Here is a 27,058-nt window from a genome sequence, read left to right on the forward strand (position 1 = left end):
TAAAGTAGATTATGTGATTTGATGATCTTTATGCAAAAGTTGATTATTCTACAGTTCTTAATGTTACACATTCATAACCCATTGATATGCTATATCCATACATTCACACGACTATATTGTGTTTTACAGAAGGAACATTTGCACCATTTGAGACAATTTTCGCGCCATTTTGTACATGCCCAGATGCTGGAAGAAACCACTTGCCATCGGTGTAGGACAAGGATAAATACCATTCAATATTAACTCATCGCCAACAATAAGTTACAGGATCACATACGATATATCTTCTCACAAGTAACATATACTATTTCTGGAAAAGTTTATGATGTAAAGGCGAATTATGGATTATTTCTTAACAGAAGAGTGTAAGCCCTACCTATTATTGATGGCCAAATGGATTTGTCCTCGATTTGCCGCCATTTTGTTTGTGCGAATTAGGTAGGAGGAGCTGCAAAAATTCATTGTTTTTCGCAGATTTTACCTCGATTTGTGTCCACTGAGGATACTGGAAGGCTGCAAGGATGTATATCAAACAGGTGAGATTTCTTCTGGGCAAGATGCTGGCGGTTTGTTTTACCCAAAATATGTTATTGCTGTGTATGTCTGGCTCTAGCTTTCCATGACCAGAACACAGTGATAATCAGTGTGTTGTGACTGAAGATCGACTGAAGATCACTGGAAATAAACCTCTGTATGCATGGTTTTAATGTAATAGATAACCGAATAAATATTTGAAAAGAACATTGTAAGGTTCATTTTAAATGTAAATCGAAGTGCTTACTAAGACTATGGTTTGTGAAATATTAAATTTGTCGGGTTGCTTTCCTTTGTCACAATATTATATAGTTAGGAAACGATTAAAATATCTTGACCTTTGTGGTAACGTTATGGGCCGTATGGCGTGTATGTATAATTTCCAATGAAAATTCTTGTATATATTTATGCAAACAACATTTTTGTAAACCAGACCAGAGAAACCAAGTGTGTATAATTTGATGAAAATCGGTAATTATCTGTGCTATAACTCTAAAGTGACATATTTAAAAAAACTAAAATTGAATAATTTACGTGTGCATACATGTACTTCATCAGTTTGTTGTACATCAGTGATAGGGAAGGATGTGATTGACACCACCCTGAATTGTTATAATATGTTGACTGTAGTATGATGATTTCACAGATTATGTAATCTTGTGTTCCAAATGCTAGAAGACTAGCTGGTAATGATCAGTAAAGAATCATTTCTGGAAGAACATCTTGCCAATAGCACATGCACAATGTCATGGAATGATGATCAGATAAGATAGCGATGAACCATTTTCTGTCTTTTATAAAATCTGCAGGTGATCATCCAAGGTTTCCGTAGTTACCGGGACCAAACCACCATTGACCCCTTCAGTCCCAAGCACAATGTTGTGGGTAAGTACATACAAATGTTGACGTGTTCATGTGATTTTGCTGGTATGTTTTCTGATTCAGAGAGTAAGTGGGAAGGTAATTATGAAACCAGTAACAAAAGTTTGACTGTAAATCCACTAACATCATTCAGTGAATTGATTTGGTAAGAATACTAGTAACTTGTCTTTTCCCCTAACCTGCAGTTGGGAGAAATGGATCAGGGAAGAGCAACTTCTTTTATGGTAAGTTCAAAAATCTTTGCATTTCTCTCCAATAAAAGATGTGGAACAAAACATAACAAGAAGTTAACAGTTTCAATATTTTGACAACTTGTTTTTGCTTGAAACTTCTATTATCAGTACATTGAATCATAAAAGATTCATACAGTCGAATAGGGAAATATAGTATGTTACACTGTATTATCAGGTAAGAACTTCATGACAATCACTTTCATCCTCCCACCCACAGCAATCCAATTTGTCCTGAGTGATGAATTTAGCCACCTACGTCCTGAGCAGAGGCAAGCTTTGCTACATGTAAGTCCAGATGGCTCATTCCTTAGAAACCATATGTTGTTTTTTGCCTTGTCACTTTTGGGTTTGTTGACTAAATCTCACATAATCATACATGTATTCATCATTTCTGCAGGAGGGCACAGGGCCCAGAGTCATCTCTGCTTTTGTAGAGATTGTCTTTGACAATTCTGACAACAGGCTGCCGGTAGGTCGACTTTCATCTTTGTATTCCTTTCATGGCATAGAAGGTGTCCATTTAAGGTTTTTTTGCAGCCGCGGTAAAATGCCACAGAGAAACCTCTCAAACACATAACATATACTGATATAGCATACCTGTAAATGAATATCTATCAATCACCATGTCGTAGTTTGGTAGCCAAATTGTCTTATAAAGTTATATTCAATTTACCTGTTGCCTATGTACTACATCATCTACCATGGTATTGCATGTATTCTCTGTGTATTGGCAGTATCAGTAACCCTCTTGTTATATCATACAGATTGACAAGGATGAGGTGACACTTCGCCGTGTTATCGGCTCCAAGAAGGACCAATATTTCTTGGACAAGAAGATGGTCACGTGAGTACAATATGAAAACAACACATTAGATCTATTTTCGCTAAGCTGTGTTTTACCTAATTTACAGTGCGAAAGGATGTTATGAACTGAGCCTGAATATAGTTGGTACACGTAACTAGTAAATGTTGAACTCTTCGCTGTGATCATGATACACTGTTATGCCAAAAGACATTTCCAAAATCACAGGTTTCAGCATCCGCTATCTTTCGTCAGTGATGTATCTTATTACCTGGATTTCACACCTTCATCGACGTATGTTGCTTGGTAGTCTGCAAATTAGCTGCCTTGCCTCAGAAGACGAGTATAGTACCAACTTTGAAGCTTTGCTGAGGTGAGATATTCAGTTGTGTGAAGCCGCAGACATTGTTTCCATGCAGGAAGACAGATGTGATGAACCTCCTGGAGAGTGCTGGGTTCTCCCGCAGTAACCCGTACTACATCGTCAAGCAGGGAAAGGTAAGGATAGTATCCTACATTGTGCAACTGCTGTCCTTTTTGCAGTACGTTAAGTTTCCTAGAGGACATCAAGTACAATGTATTCCGATGGCTGCAAGCCATCATTGACAGAAGCGTTAGCTTCACACTGCACTGTTTATCTACTATAAGTTAAGACATACAGCACATGTTGCTCTGACCGCTGTGAAGTTTTGTGTTGTATATATATCGTGTTTTATATAATCAATGCAGTTTGTGTTGAATGCATGTATATTCGTCTTGATAATTTAGATAAGCTAATATGTAAGGTTTAAAAGTTCCTTGTTGTCTCTTACAGATTAACCAGATGGCGACAGCCCCAGACTCTCAGCGTCTGAAGCTCCTGAGAGAGGTGGCTGGCACAAGGGTGTACGACGAGCGCAAGTCAGAGAGTCAAAACATCCTCAAGGAAACTGGTACTTGGTTTTATGTGTTGCTACTTTGTGAACAAGGTTCCGTAAGGTTTGGTCTGCTTTATAACAGGGTACCTGGTTTCAACAATTGTTGTTTCCCCTTTTTCAGAGGGAAAGCAGGAGAAGATTGAAGAACTGCTGAAGTACATTGAGGAGCGTCTGGCAACCCTAGAGCAGGAGAAGGAAGAGCTGAACCAGTACCTGAAGTATGACAAGATGAGACGGTAAGACTTTAGCAATTTATTTACTCTTAAAATGCTTTCTAACTTTGCAATTGGTTGTGCATTGCAATATGTTTATATCTTTGATAACAGTTGTTTTCTATCTTTGTCCATAGTAAATTACAGACAGGACAGTAGAACAAATGTACTTTTTGTCCTCGAACTTCTATCATTTTGTCAGACTGCCTTTACCTTATTAGTAACTTGATGTTTTCTTGCCTTTCTAGATCCCTAGAGTACACGATTCATGACCACGAGCTGAGGAATACACGCAACCAGCTTGAGGATGTAAGTTGTCTGCATTGTATTTTGATGTAAACGGAATGATAAAAAAAATCTAAAGAAATGATGCTCACTCCTTTGAAGTAGTCCCAATGGTGTAATTCTAAATATATATGTATGTTGATTTCAAAAATCTGATTGTAAGCTTTTAACATATGGCTATTCTGTTTCAGCTTTCCAATAAGCGAGACAAGAGTGGGCAGCGCTCACGGGAGCTTCGTGATAACGCACAGGAAGCTGGAGATAAATGCAAGGTATCGTGTTAGCAAGTTAGCAGTTGTCAGTAGTTCAATATGGGAAGGTTATTTTCATCACAAAACAACAAGTTGTTGCTCTGATTTTGAAAGAATGACAACAAAAATCTATGCCCTTCTGCGTCATACTCTTCCACACTTATGCAAAAAGAAAAGGATAATACAATGTGATGTAGAAGCTGGGGATTTGTACATGTGTATACTGTCTCCCCTTCAGGAACTGAGTAAAGATATCCGTGAACTGAAGGCCAACATGCAGGCATTGGTTGAGGAGAAGGACCAGCTGATGTCTGAGAGACAGGATGTGTTCAAACGCAGGGCTAAGCTGGAGCTGCGTGTACAGGACATGGAGCAGGAACTGCAGGGGGACAGGGACAGTAAGGTGGGGGATGGTATTGTATATAGAATACAACACTCTGTGATTTGTATTATTCAAGTTAACAGCCCTGGTGATCCAGCCTATGGGAAGGCTGGGACTGAAGTTGATGTGAACACACCATGCTGTACTCTTTTTATGTCATAACCACCCAAGAAGATACATTTTTCAATGTGAAATTTGCCAAATCTCAACAAAAGATTGTAAGCGTATCATCAAATCTTATCATTGGACGCCCAGTTAAACAAGTAGAAAGCTGTGAGATACCGTAAAATACAGACTGCTCGAGAATACCAATATCAGAAGAAATGTGATGGTCCAGGCATGACATACACTTATTGCCCTCCTACATGTGTATATTGTTTCATCTTGATATCAAAGACAGATAAGCATACCTGTTGACCTCTGTATAAAACAGGGATGAAGAAATTTGAATGCTTGTGTTTCCAGACTCATGCAGAGATGGAACTGAAGAGGCTGCAGGAGGAGATCGCTGAGCGACAGGAGGAGCTGGAGAAGATCACTGAACCCTACAACCAGCTCCGCACCAGGGAGGATGAAGTCACCAACAGGTAAAAGTATTCCAAAACAGCACTTCTCCTGAGTTAGATACAGTCAAACTTGTGTTAGTGGTCACCTGAGCATTGCAGCCACCTGCCCATAGTGGCCACTTTTTGTCAGTCCCATGGGTTTCTCCAATTGACCTAAGCATTGTCAATGAGAATATAATCTCTAACGGCCACTGTCCAATGTGGTCATGGTCACATATTTTCCACAACATTGCTGATAACTGTCCAGTACACATGCAGCGACCAAATCGCCTAGCTGTACACTGGGCTCAAAATCAATTAATCAGTTTATTCATGACAACAGTTTTGCAGGTAACACAGGTTACCTGAATTGCACTGAAGTTACAAAGATCACGTTATCTGCAACAATTACATTATATACATTAGGGCGTATATGCTGATATTTAAAAACCATACAAACATTTGCCTATCTTAGTTGACAATCCAAACACAACATTAAAAAACGACGTAGAAGTCCAGGAAGATAAAATTCTCTTAAAGTTCAGTCATTATGTACAATGTTGCCTATGAGTATGCTGGGAGTCAGCTGTTTCATGTCTTACTATTTAAAAGTTCAACAAGGTAAGGAATTGGTGAGTTTTTGTAGCGTGAAGTACGGCAGAACGGGGTGTTGATCTTGAGAGAGTTGCGGGTGCGTCGCTCAGAGATGTCCTGGCGGAGGGGAGGTAACCAGTCACGGAACTTGGAGTTGAACAGAGATGTGGCGAATGACTGACAGATGCTGACCCGTCTAATCTATGATTTCCACACAGTCGTGGGCTCAAGTTGGACCAGATATGAATATACGGTTTTGCCATTGGTAGAACCATTGTCCATGCATCCTTAGTGGCCCAAGAGGTTAGATTTGGGCAGTCCCTTGAGCGACCACTACAGACAGGTTTGACGTGCATTGTAATGCTATACTCTACAGGAACGCTTTACAAAGTCCTTACTAACCTTCCCCCTGCACACACCAGGCTTGCCACCTGTGAACAGAAGAGGGCAGCGCTGTATGCCAAGCAAGGTCGTGGGAACCAGTTCCGCAATGAGGACGAACGGGATAGATGGATCAAGAAAGAAGTGAATTCACTGAAGAAGACTATCAATGACAAGAAGGAACAGGTAAGACTAAGAGGAATCTTATTTTTACTTCACTCGTAAAGGTTTTAGTCATTTTTTTTTTTTTAGTTTTTCTTTGGGGAAATTTATTCTACCTTTATGCTTCTTGCATTTTCTTGATGCCACGTCAGATGACAAGTTTTTTTACAAACCTGGTCATCGGTTTATTGTCAATTCAACACAGATTCGCAAGTTGACGGAGGACATAGATAGCAACAGCAGACGTCAGGAGGAGTTAGGAAACCAAACAAAGGTAAGAAGTCTACGATGGTGTTTTATGATCTGGTCTTATGAATGAACATTAGAAATTGATGGTAGTCTTAAAAGTCAAGACTTTCAACTTTCATGATAAAAATCAAGATAAAGAACTTTCATGATTACCGATTTCTGCCTAGGCAATATTTCATTAATTCTCTCAGATTGTGAAATATTAAAACTTTCAACAATTCATAAATACCATGTAAGGTCAGAAAGGTAAAAGAACATCTCAAATCTTTGCTAAAGATCATACACTGCCAGAACTATGTAGCATACCAGGTTTTGCCCAAATATGGATGTTAAAAATTGTTTACCCTAGCAACGAACAGAGGAGATGGAGAACCTGCGGGGCCAGATGGACGAGCTCAACAGGAAGTACTACGAGCAGAAGACACAGAAGGACCATCTGCAGAATGAGCGCAAGTAAGGACTGGGACATGTAGGGTTCTGGGTGTAAACAGTTTTGTATTTCAAAACTCTTTTTTGTAAGTTTACTCTAAACATTTAGTGGTAAAGAATAGTAGCAATATAAGACATGCAGATTGCAAGTTAATTTATGATTCAAAGATTTTATTTCATTGGATTAAAGACAGTACTACTTTTGTATTACTAGTAAGTTATACACATTACAATGCCTTAACCAAAGCTTAATAAGGTGTGTATCGTTGCTGATATTGGGTATGTTATATTGTACCTTCTGGTAGGAATTTGAAATTCTATTGTCACTAAATGATACATCAAGGTGTTGCTGTTAGAATCTTGGCATCTATCAGGATTGAGTGATTGAAAGAGACAGCATCAGTATCAGGTTCTAACCATCACCCCTCCCCAGCTCCCTGTGGCGTACAGAGAACAGCATGCAGCAGTCCATCGCAGGGACACAGGAGGAGCTCAGTAAGACACAACAGCAGCTACGCTCACTCACTGGCAAGGTAGGGTCATGATACATAAATGTTTCCTGTCTACTATTTTCTTGTACCGTAACCCTGAGATTGATGATTTATGTTAGAGGAAGTGCAGAACTAACCAAAGTGAAAAAACATACATTTGAGCATGAACTTCAAGCTTTACAGTTTTATTTTGGATGTGAGGTACTGTAATGTACTTTTGGACAAAATAGTGACTAAATTTAGGCTTTCTTATCTGTAATATCATAGGAGTACTGCCTTCAAAGCTCAAGTCCTTGGATCATTAAAAACAAGAGTTCTTTGTCACATCTTGTAGGCCATTCTGAATGGAATGGACAGTGTGCATAAGATCCTGGACATGTGGCGACGAGATGCACACAAGAAGAAGGTGGCTGATGGTTACCACGGCACAATGATCGAGAACTTTGAATGTGACAAAAACTTCTTCACATGTGTGGAGGTGACTGCTGGGAACAGGTGAGAGGCAAAGGGATATCCCATGTTGAAAGAACAGGTCCAGTCAAAAGTAAGATAATGGATTAGATGATGAGCAATTTTATAGGTTAGAATGAGGTTTGTATATCCTTCTTACCATTGTTGAGATAAAATAGAGTGCTTCATAGAATGGGCCCATTCAGCTTCACTTGGAGGATATTTCAGCCTGAGTTGTGAACCTTTAGAGTAGTTCGGGCCTTTGTGAGAGGAAGATCAGCAGGAGTTATCCCTCATGTGTCTGTATATTTTATGCTATATTTCAGATTATTCTACCACATCGTGGATAATGCAGACATTGCAACAGAGATCTTGAAGGAGATGAACAAACGTAAGATGCCAGGAGAATGCAACTTCATGCCACTCAACCGCCTGGATGTGAGGGGCACCAACTACCCAGAGACACCAGTGAGTCCTCTCTGACCCAGCCCTTTTCCTCATTGAATCCGGAGCACACAACAGTACTTGCCATGTCAGGAGATCACTTTTTGATTGTTAGTAATTTTTTATAGATAAACTTATGATTTGTTCAATTGAGGCTTGACAAGACTTGTCGCCCTACGTACAGGATGCTCTGCCCATGATCAACCAGCTGCGCTTCGACCAGAAGCTGAACAAGGCCTTCCAGCACGTCTTCGGCAAGACGCTGATCTGCCGCAGCATGGAAGTGGCCACGCAGTTCGCACGCACACAGAACCTGGACTGCATCACACTGGAAGGTTTGGGCTTTATTTGGTCATTGTAGTGATGTCTCTTTTCTTGGTTACCACATTCTTAATCACATTTAGTTAAGGCTGCTACTTAAGACACCACTGAAATTGGCAAGAAGTCTTGTGGGTTCTTAAACATGCTCAAAATGTGGCTCTTCTCAAACACAGGACCTCTGCCTAACATCCTATAGGAGGGTTCAGTTCAGTTCGGAGGGACCAATCTCATTCTTTCACTTTGTGATGATGTTGTGTTCTAACCCTGTCTGTTGTCCAGGTGACCAGGTGAGTCGCCGGGGGGCCCTGACGGGTGGATATTACGACACACGGAAGTCACGGCTGGACCTTCAGCAGACTAAGGTGTCCCTAACACAACAGCTGGAGGCACAAGAGACAGAGTATGATATCATGAAACAGAAACTGGATGGTATCCTTTCCTTGGTAGCACTACTTTGAAAAGAGTGTCTGTTGTTTTGGTCATTGCTCTACAGTAAGTGTTGACATGAACACTACAAGCTGGTGCCTTTTTTATAATTAGCTTGAAATGGCTGAAGATGTGAAATGCCTTCAAGAAAAGAAATGTGTCTATGAAAGGTTCACAATGTATTAGGACTCTGTCAAGATGATAGAAAAAATCTACCCAAGAGACACAATGACAGTCTGTCAAAATAAACTGAACATCAAAGATTCATACAGTCTTTGACCTGTTTTCACAAATGAATGTCTTATGTCAAGACATACATGTAACTCAGCCCTGTTGTATGCCGCCTTTTGTATGATCCTTGACCTGGCTGTCAGATATTGAATCCAGGGTGACCAATGTGCTCAGTGAGATGCAGAAACTGGAGACTAGAAACAGCAAAAACAAGTTAGTGATTTGATTCTTATGTTTTATCAGAAGAGATAGTGTATGAAATTCTGAGGGGGATAAGATGTCATACAGTAGCAGGATGTGCCTAAAAGGGCAGTTGCACAGAGGGAAGCTGCAAAAAGTAAGATTTTAAACTGTTACAGTAATATGACCACTACGTTAGTGTTAGTTGCCTGATGTTTGACTTTGTGTGTAAAAGTAAGGCATGATGCATAACTCAATGTTCATGGAGTCTACTGCATAATGGACCTTCCCACTGATTTAAATATTGCACCTTTGATGTGAATCCTGAACTTTAACTCCACAGGGATACGTACGAGAGAATGCGAAGCGACATGAGGATTATGAAGGAACAATTTCAGGCCTTACAGAGATCTCTGCAACCTAAGGTAGATCTTTGGTGATGTGATGTGATCTGACTTCCCCCCCTGCACTTGTAGACAGCTGCACTGCCACCATCTTCTCAAGCATGCTGCAATTTCCGTCTCAGTCGCTGCACACTTTTATTTTAGCATTTGAGGAGCAAGAATAATGGGGCAAAAATGGAGGGAAAGCTATTCCACTTGACAGACCTCAACAGAATTGTTTGAATGAAAAAGATGACCAGACTAAAAGCAGTTGTACCATTAGAACTTCCCTTCCTTTTTGGTCTGTTAGCCATCTCCTCAGTCCCACACCTGTCCCGGGTAGCACAACCATTCTCCCTTTCTCTCTTATCTGTGCACTCAATACATTCCCCTTATGTTATGTTTACAATTACAGAACCATATATGAGCAGATTCGCAGTGATGTAGCTTACCTAAACGGGGAGTATAAACGGCTCCGACCCGATCTCAAGATACGTGAAATGGTGTGGTAACGGTTGGCACTTGGTTCACTTCAAACAAGTTCAGTTTTGTTCAGACTGGTTTGGTTCTGTTGAGTTTGTTTGGGTTCAGTTCTGTTGAAAATAGAGAAAGCAGTTGTTCAAACTTGTGTCATCAGAGAATTGTGTAGGGAACACATAAGCTCCTTTCATTGTTCTCATGTTACTGTTGATGAGGTAACGTTTGCAATGAAAATTAACCAAAGCTCCTGAAGCTTCTCCTTGCTTCTTACAAAAAAAGTGTAACTGCATTGATACAGATGTGTCTGTATTGTTTTGGAGAAAAAAAGAAGTGAAGATAAAGCTTGATTCAAGCTCTCAAGTTGTCTGCCATCATTAGTTCATCTCTAGACACAAGGGATCTTCATCTGTGGACAGTTTGAAATGACATACTGTTGTGTGTGTAGGAGCGTAGTCTGGCCAGCCAGCAGTCAGAGCTGGAGGCCATGAGGTCCACCATGGAGTCCCTGCAGGCAGAGATGGGCACGTCTCTGATGTCCCAGCTCACCGTGGAGGACCAGGGAGAGGTATGGAGATGTCAGCTCTTTAGCATATATTCACGGATGGCGTGATATCCTTAGATAACAGTGCCTTCTTTGCAATATCAAATGATAAGTAAAAGTATAACTGTAATGACCTTGTTACAATGCCATATTTGTTGGCTGTGTTAGTTAGAATCAGTTTTTATGCTTTCCAACATGGTTCCTGTTGACTATTCATTAGCTAATTAAAGCTGAGGTTTTGCAGTAGCATTTAGACTGACAAAAGCTGGATGTGCTGCACCCTGCAGGTGGACAGTCTGAACGACACGATCGCAGCCCTGCGTCAGGAGAACAAGGACGTGCTGAAGAGACGGTACGACTTGGAGCAGCGGAAAAACAGGCTGGAGAACAAGATCACTGACAACCTGATGCGCCGTCGGGAGCAGCTACAGATGGTGAGACTCCACAACCTTCCAAACTTACGTAAATGTGTAATCATCACACAGACTATATACCACTACAAGAACAAAAACCTCCACACTTTTTACCTTTAATTTTGTTTAACTTCCTATCATAAACTTGGTTTGAGCAAATCTGCCTAGATCAAACACTAAGAAAACGTTACTGACAGTGGGGCTGATTTTGCTGTCCTGTAGGAACTTCAAGACATTTCTGTGGAGAGTAAAAAGTCCCGGTTGGACACGGCCCGAGAGGAGCTGAGCACCCTGGCCAGAGGCATGGAGTCAACAGTGGCCAGGCTAGAAGGTGGGTCTGGCACACACATCGGGACAGCTGTCTAAACGATTCAATCAGTTCCTAAAACGGCAGGGAATACTTTCATCTGTCGTCTGCAAAGTTAACCAGAAAATATTCCATCAATTTGATACACTTGCCAGTTAGCATATAAACTCATACTAGGGAGTTGTCTGTTACCGGTAGTCATTTTAGAACAGATTCAAAGACAGACATGTCGAGACTTATTTTTGGTGGAAAGATGGGGGATCTCTCAGATACGTGGATCTTATAATTGTATGCGGTATATACCATTACTTCTTACAAAGGCAGTTGGAAAGTTGCTGTTGTAAGCTTGAGTTGGCTCATAACATTACTTTAGAATGTATGTGTATTTCCTTACAGACATAGAAGGTGAGGTGGACCACATGAACAGGGACCTGTCTGAACTGCAGTCTAATCTGGAGGAATGGAAGGTAAAAAAACACATGTTGAGTCTAATTCTGAGTGAACATAGTGAAGCATTGAGGACTGTAGCATTCAACATCATCTTTATATCACATAAAAAAAACACTGTAAGAAAGGACAGGTTTAAAACATGAGGACAAGATGAAGGTTAAAAACACCTCAAAATGCCTTTTTTTTCTGCAGAGAAGGGAGAATGAGCACTCGGAGAAAATCAATGATGATGCCAAGGAGCTGGAGAAGATGACCAACAAGCAGAGCCTGCTTCTAAAGAAGGTATATGTACTGGAGTCATGTTATGTTTTGGGTCCCTGTTTTGGAAATGCGCCATATACTTCAATAAAGTTTTTCTTGCCATGTGTTCAACAAAGTGCTGTTTCATTAAGATATCCTACATAAGGGAGCTAGGGATATTTTGTGGACTCCTTTCCTCCCTTTCATTCATGCTATATACCGGTGTGTTCAGTTACTATTGAAAATCTGCCAAAAAAGGTACAAATCTTGTAGGTCAAGTACTGTATTGTGATAAAGTTTGCAGGCTTCATAGGCTTTTGTGGATAATATATTGATGCTTCATTCTTTTTACCTCAGTTAACAAGCTAGAAACTTTGCCTTGGAGGTGATTAGTTCTGATAAGGTCTGTTCTGTTTTGTTTTGTTTTACAGAAAGAGGAGTGTATGCGCAAGATCAGGGAGTTGGGCTCACTCCCCAGTGATGCATTCGAGAAGTATCAGAGCCTGTCCCTGAAGGCTGTAAGTCTCAGCCCAATTTCATACTTTCTGAGTGTGAAGTATAAATATAGACAAATTTCTAATTGCATGGAAAGCCATTTGTATTTAAAAACTACATGTATTGTAGACCTCGTGGAAATGTAGTTTTCATTCCTGTAGTCAATTATAATGATAGTCAAGTACAGTGGATTCCAATTATTCGTATTACGCCTTTTTGGATAATTCGGGTAATTGGATAAAATTACGAAATCCCAAAACATTTGCCATTCATTCTATTGTTTAGAACATCGCAGAATTGGATAACCCACGGTCTCAAACTTCGGGTTTTTGGATAGAATTACGTCAGGTCACACAAATTAAAAATGGGAAAATATGCCCTAAAACTCACAAAATGAGTCCAAAGGTAACTAGTAAATGTATGTATAAAGGTGTAAAGCCATGTAAAGGACCGTAAGAAAGTTACATTCCACAGAAAATCTAGCCGATAGCGCTGTGCTAGCGTGCGAACATTTGGAGTTAGGCGCCATTTTGTTAGGTTGCCGCAAGGTATGATGGGCGAACGTCATGGGAACGTCAACACGCTTTTGAGTTCATATTTCCCCTTCAGACAACGTCTAAACTTGGTTTACCGTACAAAAATGTGTTTTTTCATATCCACTGTCTCATTAATTGAGCTGATTTCGGCTGCGCTGCGTAGATTTACAACAACGCACGTAATGCAACAGGGGTGTGATTTCGCAATGACCTATCTTGCGCATTGAATGGCGGGATATCTCAACCCACGCGCCGCCATTTTAAATGTTTTGAACGTGAATTTTTTCCGTCTTCCACCGCGAAAGACGTAAATTTCAGAGTAATTTGTGGACACAAGTTGTAGACAAGAAGGTGAAGAGTTTATCACTCTCCATACCGTTGTTTTAACTTAAAATTATGAAAGTAACGTCATATTCTCCGGCATACGAGCGGAGCCATGTTCGTCTTTGTTTTGGTATGCCGCCAAATTGCCGACGCACGGCTGTGCGAGTCAAGCATACTTTTCCACATGTGCATTTAGCCACTGATTTGAACTCTTTATTAGATCAAGCATCTCACAGAAATCGCACAGTATCGGAACATATGATTAAAGTTTTGTAAACAGAGTTCCGTATCGTTAGAGTGGTAACCTCTATGAGCATCTGTGTGTTATGTTTGCGTATTGGTTTTCAAAACTACACCCCTCCCCAACCAATGCCGCTAAAGCTGGTCATATAGCCAACTTCGGACTCTAGAATAGGCCGGATAATTGGATAAAATGCCCAGACAAATAGGTGATACAATAAAGCGGATTCCACTGTACCTTTGTGCTGATGTCCCTGTCAACTTTATCAAAGTGCTTTTGTTTCCTCTGATTAGATTTGCACCATCTAATAACAATTTGTGTAATAGATGTTGTCTAAGGCACAAGATAATGTGTTTTTTTTCCTCCAGTTGTTCAAGAAGCTTGAGCAGTGTAACCAGGAGTTGAAGAAGTACAGCCATGTGAATAAGAAGGCGCTGGATCAGTATGTCAACTTCTCCGAACAGAAGGAGAAGCTACTGAAGAGAAGGGATGAACTGGACAGGGGACACAAGGTATGGTGTTTATTCTTACATTTCCTGTACTCTATTGGGATTTGAGGTACAGCAACTGTCTTTGGAGTCAATGGCAAAATGGATGTCAATAACAATGTGACAGAGCTAAAAAAAAACTGATCACAGTTTTTCTACTTTGTTAATTGTAGATCTCTAACAACTAGAATGAGCTTTTCTACATTTACTGAATCTAGTATGTTATCATTGTGGAACTTCAGTATTATGAACACATTTTTGATTTCTTTTCTACAGTCCATCATAGAACTGATGGATGTGCTGGAACATAGGAAATATGAGGCTATCCAGCTCACATTCAAACAGGTAAGTAAGCTTTGGACTATTAGATACCCTTTTGTGTCGGGGAATATATCTTGTGTAAATTGAGACTGTATCAATTTATGAGAGCTTAAAAGACAAGTGTAACATATGTCGTATGCATGTGATGAAATTCCTTTTATTTCTGCAGGTTTCAAAGTATTTCAGTGAGGTATTTGAGAAGCTTGTCCCGGGTGGAAAGGGGAAACTGATCATGAAGACAGAGGCACCAGAGAACCCTGAGGTAAGAACTGTGTGTGACATTTATGGTGTTAGTGAAGACACAGTTGCTAAAGCCATGACATACATGCACGCAAGCACAATCTTGATTGTGTATATTTGTATGTCCTCAGAAATTAAAGAGGCTTGTCTGGCCTCAAGACATTTTTTTAGTTGTGCTTGGGTTAAACTTTTTACACAGAGATTTAATCATAGAAACAACTATATCTAAGCCTAACCCAGTACAGATAGTCTTGTAGCACTGCTGCTAATACCTGTTATTGGAGCAGTTTTAATCTCAACCCCATCTGAATGTTGTGTTGCTGATGCTACAGGATCAGGAGGGAGCCAGCCAGGCATCATCTCAGACCAGCCTGCCTCCTGTAGAGCAGTTCACAGGGGTGGGCATCAAGGTGAGACAATTGAGGCTTCAATTTCTAGGAGAGGAAAATGACATTATGGTTGTTGTACTCAAGCGTAAGATTGCTACGTTAATGAAAATAGTTCCCAGATATTCAAGAATTGCTCGGAATGTTGGTTGTATTATGCTGAATGGTCCATGAGAAACATCAATCCTGTCCCCACAGGTGTCGTTTAACGAGCGTAATGAGGGCATGAAAGAGATGCAGCAGCTGTCCGGTGGCCAGAAGTCTCTGGTGGCCCTCACCCTCATCTTTGCCATCCAGAAGTGTGACCCCGCCCCGTTCTACCTGTTTGATGAGATCGATGCAGCTCTGGACTCCACCCACAGAACAGCTGTAGCACGTAAGGCGCATCGTGCTATCATCGTGCTATACCACAGACTCTACTGATGTCATACAATAACTTGTAAAGTAGAGTGGACTTGTTCCTCAAGCTACCGACATCTTTTGCACGGCAGTCGTCCCTCTGAAAAACAAATATGGAGCCGCCTTGTTTCTGTTAAGAACTTTCATTCAACTTTCATTCCATACGAATTCTTTGGTGGCGAGAGGCTTAAAGACACAAGTATTCGAAGTTGGCATTTATACCTCCCCCGTGCATACTGCCCTGGTGCATGTAACCTGATGCCTGTCATACAATAACTTGTTTAACATATTGTTCATGACATGGCTGCTGAGTCAGTATTGTTGAATGACATTTCCCGTCCCTGTGCAGAGATGATCCAGGAGCTGTCGTCTGACGCCCAGTTCATCACCACAACCTTCCGTCCTGAGCTGCTGGAGACGGCAGACAAATTCTACGGAGTCAAGTACAGGAACAAGGTAAGTTTTACTCTGTTCACATTGTTAGATTCTAATCTCTGAATAATTTTTTTTTATTGTATGTTCCTTTGAAAAGGTTTTGTGTGACAGTTAGGAAGTTCTGTGGTTTGAAGCTAACAGAAACAAGGTTTTGGGAGGTCCTACTTTGTAAATATCTGTTGGATTGCATAAGTTGTGTTTGCATATTGTGCTCTAACTATTCAGTATGCACTCACCATGTGTAATGACAAGTTGACCGTAACAGTTTTGATGCATCAATCTAATTAACGCAGTATACTGTTGCATTGTGGCATGTTACATGTTCACAAGTTCACACTTCATAACTGCACCTGAATGAGTTAAACAACTGTCATCTTTGACACATCTGTTTCTAACCCAATACTCTTGCAGGTTTGAGATCTAACAGTTTTTCCATGTAATGTAACCAGTGCCAGATATGTACAAAACTAAGGTTACACAGAAGGCAGCTTTACATGTTGATTAAAACAGATACGACTACATTGTGTAAAGAGAGAAGACGACTGACCTTGCCATGCCTGTATGTACTTACACCTACCTCTTGTACCATGTCCCTCCCATCAGGTCAGCCACATAGAAACCTGTGTCAAGCTGGATGCCATGGAATTTGTCGAAGATGATACCACACGCCAATAGGTCTTCATACTCTTCTTTATGTAGTATAGTAAACTCACATTTTGCTACAGAAACAATACAAACCCCAAGGGTGCATAATGCTTTCTTCCTGATTGCTTTCTTTATATGCCCAAGAAAGTCATAGACTGACTAAAATAACAGGCAACATCAGAGTTAAAGTATTGCTCCTGCTCTTATGAATACCCACTGTTAACATTTACCTGTTTATATTGCTGTGTTCACAAATGTCATAATGTTACTTATACAACACAGGAAGTAATTGCATGTGATAAGATGGAAGGCAATCATGGAATTTGAAACTTGGGTTTTTAAGTTTGAATCATATGGCTGCACCTTTTTACCTGACTACACAAATTTGCTGTTACTTTTTGTTTGCATCTGGTAAGCCGCTCTCTATACATGTACATGTGTAATTGGATATTCAGAAAGACTCCAAACCTTCGTTTTACCAGCTGATTTCTGTGCCATGCTAACACATTGTGCATGAGTAAGGGGCTCACTGACTACTTGCACCCATGGAGTTTATGTACAATGTGCTGATACACAGTGCACCTCCTCAGCTGTTGTTAGATCTCTCTAACAGGCACGGTTAGCTGCCAGGCCAGATTGGACGCCTTGAGATCCTCACTTATATATGCCATGGGTAGCCTTTACACAGATGTACACATATACAGGTGGAGATTGCAGGCCTGAGTGGTACATGACATGCTGCTTACTTGTACATACTGTAACAGCTGTTGTGACTGTTCTCCTCATCTCTCTGTCAGACTTTGGGGAGCACGCTTTTCATGAGAGTATAATGTTACGTTATGTTGTAAGCATTTACATTTGATAGCTTTGGCCTTTCTACAACAAACATCTTGGTGCATATTGAGATTGGTTTGGATTCTTGAAGCACAGAACAAAAATAGAGTGCACCCCCAGCCCTGACAGCACTTTTGTCACAGCAAATGGAAAAGCTTAAGAAAGGCCATCCTGCAGTGTCAGAGGTAGTCCAGGAAACATCAGGCAGACTGGGGTAGCCGGGTTCCTTAATGCACCTCAGCAGAGATTGGGACAGGAATAGTAGAGAATTCATTGATTCGCTGTATACTCATACATATGTCTGTGTCTCTCAACAGGTCAGCCACATTGAAACAGTTAACAAGGATGAGGCTCTTGACTTTGTGGAAGACGATTTGCCACACCAGTGAGGAAGTACAACCATCAGTATGTTACAACAGTCAACACAACAGGCTTGTCCAATATTAGGCAAACTACCTGAACAAAGTTCCACATTCCATTAATACATCTAGTGATGTATGTTTACCTGGTTGTGATAGACAGCTGGTTCTATTTAATGTGTGCTTGACTTCTCACCTGGAAACTGGCATCAGATCATCCTCGAGATGCGTTGGTTGTTAAGTTCAGTTATAGATTCACTTCACTTCAAATGAAGTTACAAGGCTATTGTTTTCAAAATTAGAAGAAAGGAAATAGAGGTGTTAACGTTGTTCATGCAAAGATATCTGGAGAAAATGTACTTCATCTATTTCACTTTTGTTGTGGAGTAAATCTGTATCAACACATCAATTCCTTATTAAGTTGTGACAGTGACTGTTTAGATTTAGATGGATTTGGGCTGGTCAAATTTATAAAAATTGTAGTTTTTTTCAATTCTGAACCAGTATTTTCATGTTAGTTGTAGTTCTTGCCATGTAATAGATTTGTTATGTATATTGCCAACAAACATTCCAAACATTTACTGATGATAGTGTGTGTGTATCTTAGCATGCACCTAGCATTATAAAGTTGTAGTTTATTGTTGTTGTTACGTTTTCTACCTATATAGTAATCATGATTATATAAGATTGTATCTGACGATGTTGAGGATCGTTATACAGTTGTATTTGCAATATCTCAGAATAAATGTGTTGACATTTTCATTTTGACATACTCTGTTTTGTACTTGTGTGACATAGATTTGAGAGTGCCAAACAAAGAGGTGTGTTGTGAGCTTTAGCAGTAGTCTCAATTTTGGATTACAAAAGCAAAAGCAAGTTGAAATGTTTTATATTCTATGTTTATATCTTTCTTAGCAGATTGGATGCAAAAAGACAAGCATACTGAAGTAGTTGTGAAGAAGCAAAAGCTTTAATAGTTACAGCAAAGATCTCAACTATGGCTTTTGAAAGTATTCCATGTACATACTTGAAGTGGTCACTAGTTCATGGAAGCCGATTGCACGGACATTAATCAACATACAATAAGTGTGGGAGACCCACTAAGACTGCCCTACAAGGAAAGAGTAGCACAACCTTGCCACCCACCAGATTATTAGTAAACCAGTAAACAAAACAGCATGAATGATAGAGATTGAAATTTAGCACAGTTCCATTGGTGGCCGTACACACAATGTCACTGTGTAGTTGTGATATAAGGCATTTTTACACCAGAAGTCACTTTGGCTGGAATATAATGTTATCTGGGTGCTAACAAAATAAGTTAATCATTAACTCATCAAAGCTAAACATAAGTTGCAATGTTGCCTTCGGGCATTTCCTTATCATCTTCATCACAAAGTCTCCATACATCCAGGAACAACTGTCTTTACACAAGCATGAAAAACAAAAATCCTCCCAGCATGTGGGCTGTTTTTCCGGATAATGATTCCATTCCTACAACAAGGAAATGGTTCAAACGATTTTCCAGAGTAAATAAAAAGCTGAAAATAAACATAATGCATTTTCCTGATTATTCGTTACGCACTTATTGATATTTCTCGACAGTTTCAATCTGTCTGCAGGTACAGAATAAGTGCAAGGCTGACAATCAATAGAAGGATAATTGCGATACGTAGAAAATGTCTCGTTCTTGGTTAGCACTTGCCAACTCAGTATACGCTAGTACAAATGTAGCCTTGTACTTTAGGGAATGCGAAGTTTTCGTTCCCCATGATATGTCTCTTGGTTGAATATTAGCTGTACTGATGATAGGGTCACGATTTCGTAACATGGATGGAATATAACAGTTTCGCCAGAGACGGTGGAGTGTATAAGTTTTTAAGCGCTGTATGTGCAAGTCATAACCAATGGTCATGAAGAGTTGTTAGACGACGCATCGCCAGGCGAGAGCCCCGAATCTGAGTCCTCTGGCGACCCGACCCTCCTCAGGTGCGGAGGGAGGCCGGGTTTTGTCGAAGCCGTGCAAGCAAGTTTTTCTGGGGCCTCGACTGGCGTTATTGACTTCCGAGATGACGCGTCAGACTTCCCTTGGCTTTTCTCTGTGGCAATTGTGCTATGTTCGCCTGAGTCTATAGTAGAGGAGCCATCCACAGGGGAGGGGGATGGGGGTTCCGGTTCCTCCGGCATTGTGACGATGGTGTGATCGGACCTCCTCCTCTTGCCAACCACCCTGGTACCCGAAACCGGCCGGGTCCACACCTGCGCCTCCTCGCCTTGCTGAGGTCTCACATCAGCTGTCGAGTACTGAAACAGGTAGTTTCATTAATCAAAATTCTAACAAAGTAAAAATGACAGTCTGAAACGATTAACATAATGTGAGATCCCAAACTGTGTCATATCTGTAGATGCTCTGTAGGAACTGCATTAGATGTCTCAAAGCTTCAATAGAACCATATCTACCCAATATGTTTTCTTTCACTGCTCTTCCACTGACTAGCAATATAAAGCCTCTTCTACGTAAAACAATGCCCTTACTGTATCTTTCTCTTTCAGCTTCTTCCTGAGCATGGCGATCTCAATCTGCCGTGCCTCCCGGTCCTGCTCCGCCTCCTGCAGCCGCTGGCGCAGCCCGCGCACCTCGCGATCCTGGGGACAAGGTCAGCAAGGTAAGTAACCCGCATCTCTCCTGTGTATCTTACTGTGCTAGAGTTATGTACTTTTCACTCAACTATTGTAGAATACATATTCAAAGAACTTGCAAGAAAACGAAGCGACAAATGACCATTGATTGTCAGATCTGTTTTCGTTGTCCGTTGAAGTACGTGATGCGATAAGATGAGCGATGGGTCATTTTCCAGAGACCATTATATAAAGTACAGAGCGTTTAGACTGCTACAGACAACGTAATGTATGTTCTTCTTTTGTTGATGATTCGGACGACCCTCAAACGAATTGCTGTTGCCCATGTCCCGCTAGTGTTCATGGTACTCACCAAGACACTGTCGATGGAGCACTTCAAGGCGCGGGCGTTTTGCTCGTACGCAGCCGCGAGCCTGTCCACCAGCTCGATCGGGATGGGCTCCAGCATGCCGCTGCGCCGACTCCTGCTGCTGGACGGCGCCACGAAGCTCTGGGCCAGGGGAGACGGCGGCACGCAGCTGTCGTTACTGTCCACCCTCCTGCAATAAATAAGGATATTTGCTAGGTTACTGTTTAATGGATGGATTTGCTTGTAAACGAGATTTCTTAGCATCCAGATGCACTAGTGCCGGATGAAGATGTCGGACAGATGAAGATGTCCTTAAGCTGAAGAAACATTTTTGTGCAGGATTTTCTCCTTTTCAACTTATTTTCATTTTTGAATCGGGTCAGGAATGCGGTATGAATGCCTGCATTTCTATTTGTTGTCTTTTTCTCTTTATATTCATTCGACACTTTTCTTTGTCTTTCTCAACTTCGATTGTCTCTAAAAACGCATCATTACTTGGTTGGGATTCGGCATTTTCTCGACAATGTTGCCTTTCTAAAATTTAGTTCAGGCACTTACCTGAAACGTTTCCTGTATTTGGATAGTGACGTAAGTTGGTTGTCACTCATCCTTCGCGCGATGGACAGGGAGTCTGGGTACGAGAGTGGAGTGAACGAATCCCTTCTGCTGCGGAATCCCGAGTCGTTCCCAGCGCTCTCTGGTGGGAGGCTCAGGACGTCCTGTAGTCGCCGCCGACTGTGGACTGTTATCACGTCCTGCATAGGGTTAGATACAATACGTATGGTGTTTTGAACAAACTGAGCGGGTTTGTTTTAGGTTGGAAAAAAATCTTGGTATTTGAAATGTATATTGAGCTCGAGATCCAGTAAACTCGGCCACAACAAGTGCTTACCCTGGAGGCGGGGTGGTCATACATGGTCTCCACCACATCTGAGTTGGTGAGCAGCAGCAAGTGGGAGAAGCCCGTGGACACCACATCAGCGGACCGTCGGGACCCTCTGTACGGGTTCAACAGACTCTCCTCACCGACAACACTTCCTGTAGCCAGCCGGCTCACCTCATCGTCGTTTTCACTGATTCATTTCAAACGGAACAAAGCATAATCAGTTAATGATGCACGGCACGTCTGTCACCGATCAAAAGTCGTCATTACGTGGATAATGTAATATGAGATAAACAGTTGATAGAAGTGTGGCGGAAGTGCTTGGTTTCTTTACAAGTACTGATTATCCAGGTGTCTATTGATCTTCGTTTCTTCAATCCCTGTCTACTTGGGCACCAAGAGGTGTTGAAAAATGGCCAGAAGATCAGAGGGTTCCTTTTCGTCAGTTACCACCCGGGCCGGGTTTGGTTACAGCCCCTTTCCGCGCTGTGACCGCTGAGCGGCCAATGAGTGGACAGATCGCTCAACGAATTTCATATAGATAAGGAATAAGCTTACGTATTTTTGTGTTTCCTGTATTTCGATTTTCTTTCAATCATACCTTTACATCTACCAATCATTTCATCATGGGTTACACAAATCCAATTTTGGTCGCTATATGGTCGCTCAGCGATATACCCACTGTGCATGCAATTCACTGGGGCATCATTCAACGGAGGAGACAGCGATTGGAATGACTTTGGCGTCTTGGTTTATTGTATGTACAAAATTCTATCGGAATTTTGATCAGGCCATGCTGGAAAGGCTTTGATTGAATTCAAAACTAGTTCGAAATTCTGTACGTTTCAAGCGCAAACTCTTGAGGGTTTTCATACTTGTGATACCAGTCGAAGCTCTACGTATACATTACATGCACTTATAGGCGCCCCTGGTTCTACAAACCATGAGTCATATAGTCTCCAGAAGTCTTATAGGGGTAGTAGATCCTACCAGAAAAGGTTAAAGAGGTTACCTGATGACCTCCAGCACCCCTTGCACGACAAAGTACGTCTCCCGTCCTATCTCGCCAGCTTTGCACACGAAATCACCAGGTGAGAATAGCCTCGATTTGAGCCGTGCACCCAGGTCCTCCAGGAACGGGGCTTCGCAATCTTTGAAGAGCTGGATCTGAAACACAGATGTAAGCTTGGTCAAGATTTCTCTTCGGTATGTCAGCCTTAGACCGGCCGGTAAGCCGGTAAGGTCTGTACTACCAGTGCAATGTTGTCTGACCTGCATTGTTCACGGTGCACTGTTCACGTTCTTGCCTATGCTCTATGGCCATTGAACAGCTTCGAAGCTATAACTCTACCCTACAGTGATATCGATGACTATGATGGGGAAGGGTAGATAGACTGACCTGTTTGAGTTTCTCCACAGTCGGGGACAAGGTGACCTGACGTCGGAGCGGCTCCGGAATCTTTTTCCAACACGACGCCTCGTCGATAAAGTTGACTTGAGCGCTGCAGGAACATTAGAGCGACATGTTGATCAAAATCCTTCTCTATCAGGTTTTATTAAACTATTTTTTTCTTTCAACATGCAGTTCATCCTTCGTTCGCTATTCTCTCTGCGTGTATTTCTATTAGCTACCTTGCAGGACTTTCATCTCTCACCAACCCCTACGATTTTCCTTGGCCCTTCTTCGACCATAACATGTTATCAAACAACAACAACTTTGACATCATATCCTAGTTGAACTACCAATGCTTACCTTGCCCAGGAGTAATCATAGAAACGCTGCACTTTCTCCTGCGTTTCCTTCGCTACGTCGTTTTGTTGCATTAACTGCCGGGAATTTTGCTGTAAAGCGAGAAAAGGGTCATGTTTTTTTTTTACATTCTCAAGAAATTGAAAACTGTAAGTTGTATAGCCATGACGACTGTTATAAAGAAACACTCTGGTTTGCGGGGTCTAACCACACATTTGATAGTAGCCTAAGTGCTGGTTGCATGTCTCTGTTTTTTTTAAAGAAAAAAAAGCAGACTAGCCGTCATGGAACAACTCGTTGTCAAAACTATCTATAAATAGCTATGACATGAAAAAGCAACGGTAGTCTAATCCGAGAGTACGGGAGTAGCTATCTTTTACTTACCACCAGTTTCTCGAACTCAAATCTTTGGAGCTTCTTGTGGAACATTAGGCAGCCTACTTGACCTGCAAACAGAGGACAAGTGTCACACATAAAAATGTACTCCTCATTCATTGTTAATGCTGGTGAATTAACCAAAATGCCAGTTTTCCGTTACATCAACATTGAATGAATGGCTATGTTGTATGACCCGATTTTGTGTCCCTGTCCAAGATTGATGCCCTGTCGGTTTTACCGTTGCCTGGCCGCTGACTCCCCTGGTGGTCCACCATCACCCATTACTGTACTTATTATCTTGACACTGACCTCCGCATGTATGTACTTAGGGAAACAATACACTTCCCTATGTGTTCAATTAGGCGCCGCGAGACAGTTTGTTACCGGACCCACACAATCGCCTCTCAGTGAAGCGTATACTAATATCCTCCTGTTATCCTGTGTATCACTGTATGAGGTATGAAAACCATCTCGTGACTCTGTATCCACCAATTTTCGGGAATGTCTTTCCTTTGTCCTAACGGGCGCCAGTTTAAGTCTCTATTGTTTTTATATACATTGAATTCAATCCGACCGATTGGCGTTTGTTTACAGGTGAATTTGAACCGTGCTCTTTGGGTTCAACTTCGCCGCATTAGAAAGAGAAGAAACCGTCTAGACTGGGCAAGACACGACACATTTAAAATCCTTCACGTGAGAAGCCGCGAACATTGTGCAAGACAAGACATGCGACTTTGCTAACAAAGACCACAGCCTAAAATCGGTCTTATGTGAAGGTTTTCTGATCCACTGTCCTCAAAAGGACAAGGCCGTTACATGCAGCCCCACTCAACTAGAACAAAGCCTTAATTGACACCTTGTCGCCTAACGTTTAAAAGGGCGGCGGCCGGGACTTGTGAGGTTTACACAGACCGGATCAAGTTGGAGTCTGATATCCGCATCATTGATCACCCTTTCAACACTCTGTCGGAAATAACAACACCCAACTTTGTTTTTATTGCTATCAGTTGCGTAAGGAATCGCCAGTCTACCTGTCTATGTCACGGTCGATGTCATACAGTCATTCAGCGTGAGCGTACCTGAGGGTGTGGTCAGGATAGATCATCATGTTCACCAGAGATCGTGAGCGGAAGAGAACTCTGTACATGTTGTTCTTCATAGAAAAAATGTCCCGTCATTGATGACTTACCTATAACGTAGGCGACTAGGAACAGGCCCAGGATGTACTGCAAAACCGAATAAATGTATCTGGAGCAAAATAAATGAAAGTACAACACAACATTAAGCAGCGTTCAAAAGCGTACATAAAATGACAACATATTTGTACGTCAACCTTCATTTTTTTTCCAAATGAACATTGAAATACATTGAGGCAGCCTGGATGACTTGCTTTCTGTTTCGATGCTTTAAAAAAAGTTTGGTTTCTGGCTCTTTCGTTGTTAAAGGCTCATTTAATGAACAATTCCGTGCAATGTCATTTTGTTAGTCTCCCTTATCAAACCCTCTGTATACAAATGTACGAAAGAAAATGTGGCGGAATAAGAATGAATGGGTCCCGCAGCAAGTCGTGTTGAAACTGTACTCTCCCAGCCCCATTCACTGGGCAGTAAGAAAACAAGTCGTGTTGGATAACATCCGGTGGTTATATGCAGAACCAGCCTAACAACGTATGCGCATGCGTCAGCTTTCGTTACCATGCCGACCATTCACCTATGGACGTGGCGGAACAAAGGCCGAGGTCAAGGAAGTTTATAGGGTTACTCCAGACTATACGAGGGAGAAAACAACGTGACGTAGAAGGCCTGATAGGACCTCTTTAACTTCTCTAAACTTCTGCGCTATACGTATGCCAGAGCTTCATTTGTCCACGACATTAGCAGGCATTTATAGCAAATAAGATAAAGAATCTTTTTGTTTGGTCTATTTTATCGTACTCTATCTAGCACGCCCGGATGATGATGATGATGATCGTACTCTGACAAGTGCAGCAAGTGTGATATTGCTCTACGTCTGCCATCAAATATCTGTGTCGAGATTTCCAGGAGTTTTTATACTCCAACATTCAACATATGAGCACAGTGACACTGAATACGTTTGTTACATTATTCTGACAGATAGACCTTCTTTTTTTCTACTAAAATGTTTACATCACGCCTCACTGGATTATGATAAAGTAAAGATAATGTTTCAGAAAGGAATCATATTATTTGATCATCTTTTTATATGTACATTGGTGCAGCAACAAGAGGCCTTTCAACACTATCTTTAGTGTTGCCATATTATGATATACGTTCAGGTACAATTTCGATATCGTTCTATTCTCTATTAGGCTTCCAGATATCACATGCACATTCCATGGCATCGCCCGCGTTATTTTCGCCCCTTTGATGACGCGATCGCCACAGAAAGCCTTTCAAATTTGCTCGATGTTTTGAAGTCTGCAGGAAGTCATGTGGAAAATGGCGCGGATCGTGCGTACATCTTCGTGTCGTGTTGCAGGAGATGTGGCCAGACTTTCCGCCCGGACTGCCCTGTGAGATCCCCTTTGTACGGTTAGAAAGGGCGCCACGCGATGGTGTGTGAGATAAGGCAGCGGGCCACCTGCGATTTGAAACAAAGTCAAACAAACTCGTCTTGGGCGGATGGGCTCGTTTCTTCTGATTCCAGAAGCATAGAATATCTGCTGTGGTTGGTCCCTCCCTTTGAAAAGTGTTGCTTAGTTGTCATAAAAGGTGCCCATGGTTTTACAGCTGTAGATCTAGCATGTTAGCATTTAGGCTTGGTCTGAAGGGACCGGTTTTCACCTCTGACATTGTCTTTGTCGGTATGGGAAGATATAACACAAGGCGAAGTACCTTCTCAAAGTTGTTTACGCTACTTAGCAAAGGTAACGACAGGTGTTGAGAAGATGGACATGTTTGTAAGCGGATGACTGTAACCGCTGGTCCTGACGACAGTAACGCCGTCCCCATACATACGTGCAGGTGACCAGGCGGGTTCTTCTCTTCTATGTTGTAGATCTGATTTCTCTGTAAATCCTTCGAGCATTAACCAGACAGGATGTTTAGAAAAGGCTTGTCGGTGTGTGAGATAGCCTGCTAATCATGCGTATTGTAAACATCACAAAACTAAGTTTTGAA

At 41.5% G+C, this 27,058-nt stretch overlaps 2 protein-coding genes across 6 annotated transcripts in view; one reads left to right on the forward strand and one right to left on the reverse strand.

Annotated features, from left to right (window-relative positions):
* The first annotated feature begins 365 nt into the window (after positions 1-365).
* On the forward strand, positions 366-18,686 carry LOC118414893 (structural maintenance of chromosomes protein 3-like). 2 transcript variants are annotated; one of them, XM_035819176.1, is made up of 37 exons: positions 366-536; positions 1,344-1,419; positions 1,602-1,640; positions 1,867-1,934; positions 2,047-2,118; positions 2,414-2,493; positions 2,871-2,949; positions 3,266-3,383; positions 3,490-3,604; positions 3,829-3,889; positions 4,057-4,137; positions 4,355-4,519; positions 4,964-5,085; positions 6,060-6,204; positions 6,386-6,454; positions 6,779-6,882; positions 7,292-7,391; positions 7,684-7,844; positions 8,126-8,267; positions 8,428-8,578; positions 8,844-8,993; positions 9,365-9,434; positions 10,200-10,287; positions 10,710-10,829; positions 11,093-11,239; positions 11,441-11,549; positions 11,922-11,992; positions 12,168-12,257; positions 12,647-12,733; positions 14,180-14,323; positions 14,576-14,644; positions 14,790-14,882; positions 15,193-15,270; positions 15,445-15,622; positions 15,995-16,101; positions 16,684-16,755; positions 17,877-18,686. In XM_035819176.1, the coding sequence occupies exons 1-36, from the start codon at positions 522-524 to the stop codon at positions 16,753-16,755; spliced, it is 3,636 nt and encodes a 1,211-aa protein (XP_035675069.1). In that variant the 5' UTR covers positions 366-521; the 3' UTR covers positions 17,877-18,686. The 2 variants fall into 2 exon arrangements, with proteins under 2 accessions (XP_035675069.1, XP_035675070.1); XM_035819177.1 differs by lacking the exon at positions 10,200-10,287 and adding an exon at positions 9,745-9,826 and having other exon boundaries at positions 17,877-18,035.
* Positions 18,687-18,866: 180 nt separating this feature from the next.
* Positions 18,867-27,058, reverse strand: part of LOC118414894 (cyclic nucleotide-gated cation channel alpha-3-like) — a 54,565-nt gene continuing 46,373 nt past the window's right edge. For all 4 annotated transcript variants that reach the window (XM_035819183.1, XM_035819182.1, XM_035819181.1 and 1 more), the window contains 10 exons: positions 25,108-25,166; positions 23,925-23,986; positions 23,544-23,632; positions 23,190-23,292; positions 22,803-22,957; positions 21,800-21,980; positions 21,466-21,662; positions 20,911-21,097; positions 20,454-20,564; positions 18,867-20,222 (listed from right to left, as the gene is read on the reverse strand). In XM_035819183.1, the coding sequence (XP_035675076.1) occupies positions 19,830-20,222; positions 20,454-20,564; positions 20,911-21,097; positions 21,466-21,662; positions 21,800-21,980; positions 22,803-22,957; positions 23,190-23,292; positions 23,544-23,632; positions 23,925-23,986; positions 25,108-25,166 (1,537 nt within the window). In that variant the 3' untranslated portion in view covers positions 18,867-19,829. The remainder of the gene's footprint in view (positions 20,223-20,453; positions 20,565-20,910; positions 21,098-21,465; positions 21,663-21,799; positions 21,981-22,802; positions 22,958-23,189; positions 23,293-23,543; positions 23,633-23,924; positions 23,987-25,107; positions 25,167-27,058) is intronic.

The sequence above is a fragment of the Branchiostoma floridae genome, chromosome 4 (genome assembly GCF_000003815.2).
Source record: "Branchiostoma floridae strain S238N-H82 chromosome 4, Bfl_VNyyK, whole genome shotgun sequence".
Lineage (NCBI taxonomy): Eukaryota > Metazoa > Chordata > Leptocardii > Amphioxiformes > Branchiostomatidae > Branchiostoma > Branchiostoma floridae.

Bases quoted from the DNA above. Each gene is read 5' to 3' on its own strand.
- LOC118414893 (XM_035819176.1), top strand. The intron at 4,520-4,963 runs GTGGGGGATGGT...TTGTGTTTCCAG, and splicing joins AGGGGGACAGGGACAGTAAG to ACTCATGCAGAGATGGAACT. The intron at 7,845-8,125 runs GTGAGAGGCAAA...GCTATATTTCAG, and splicing joins GAGGTGACTGCTGGGAACAG to ATTATTCTACCACATCGTGG.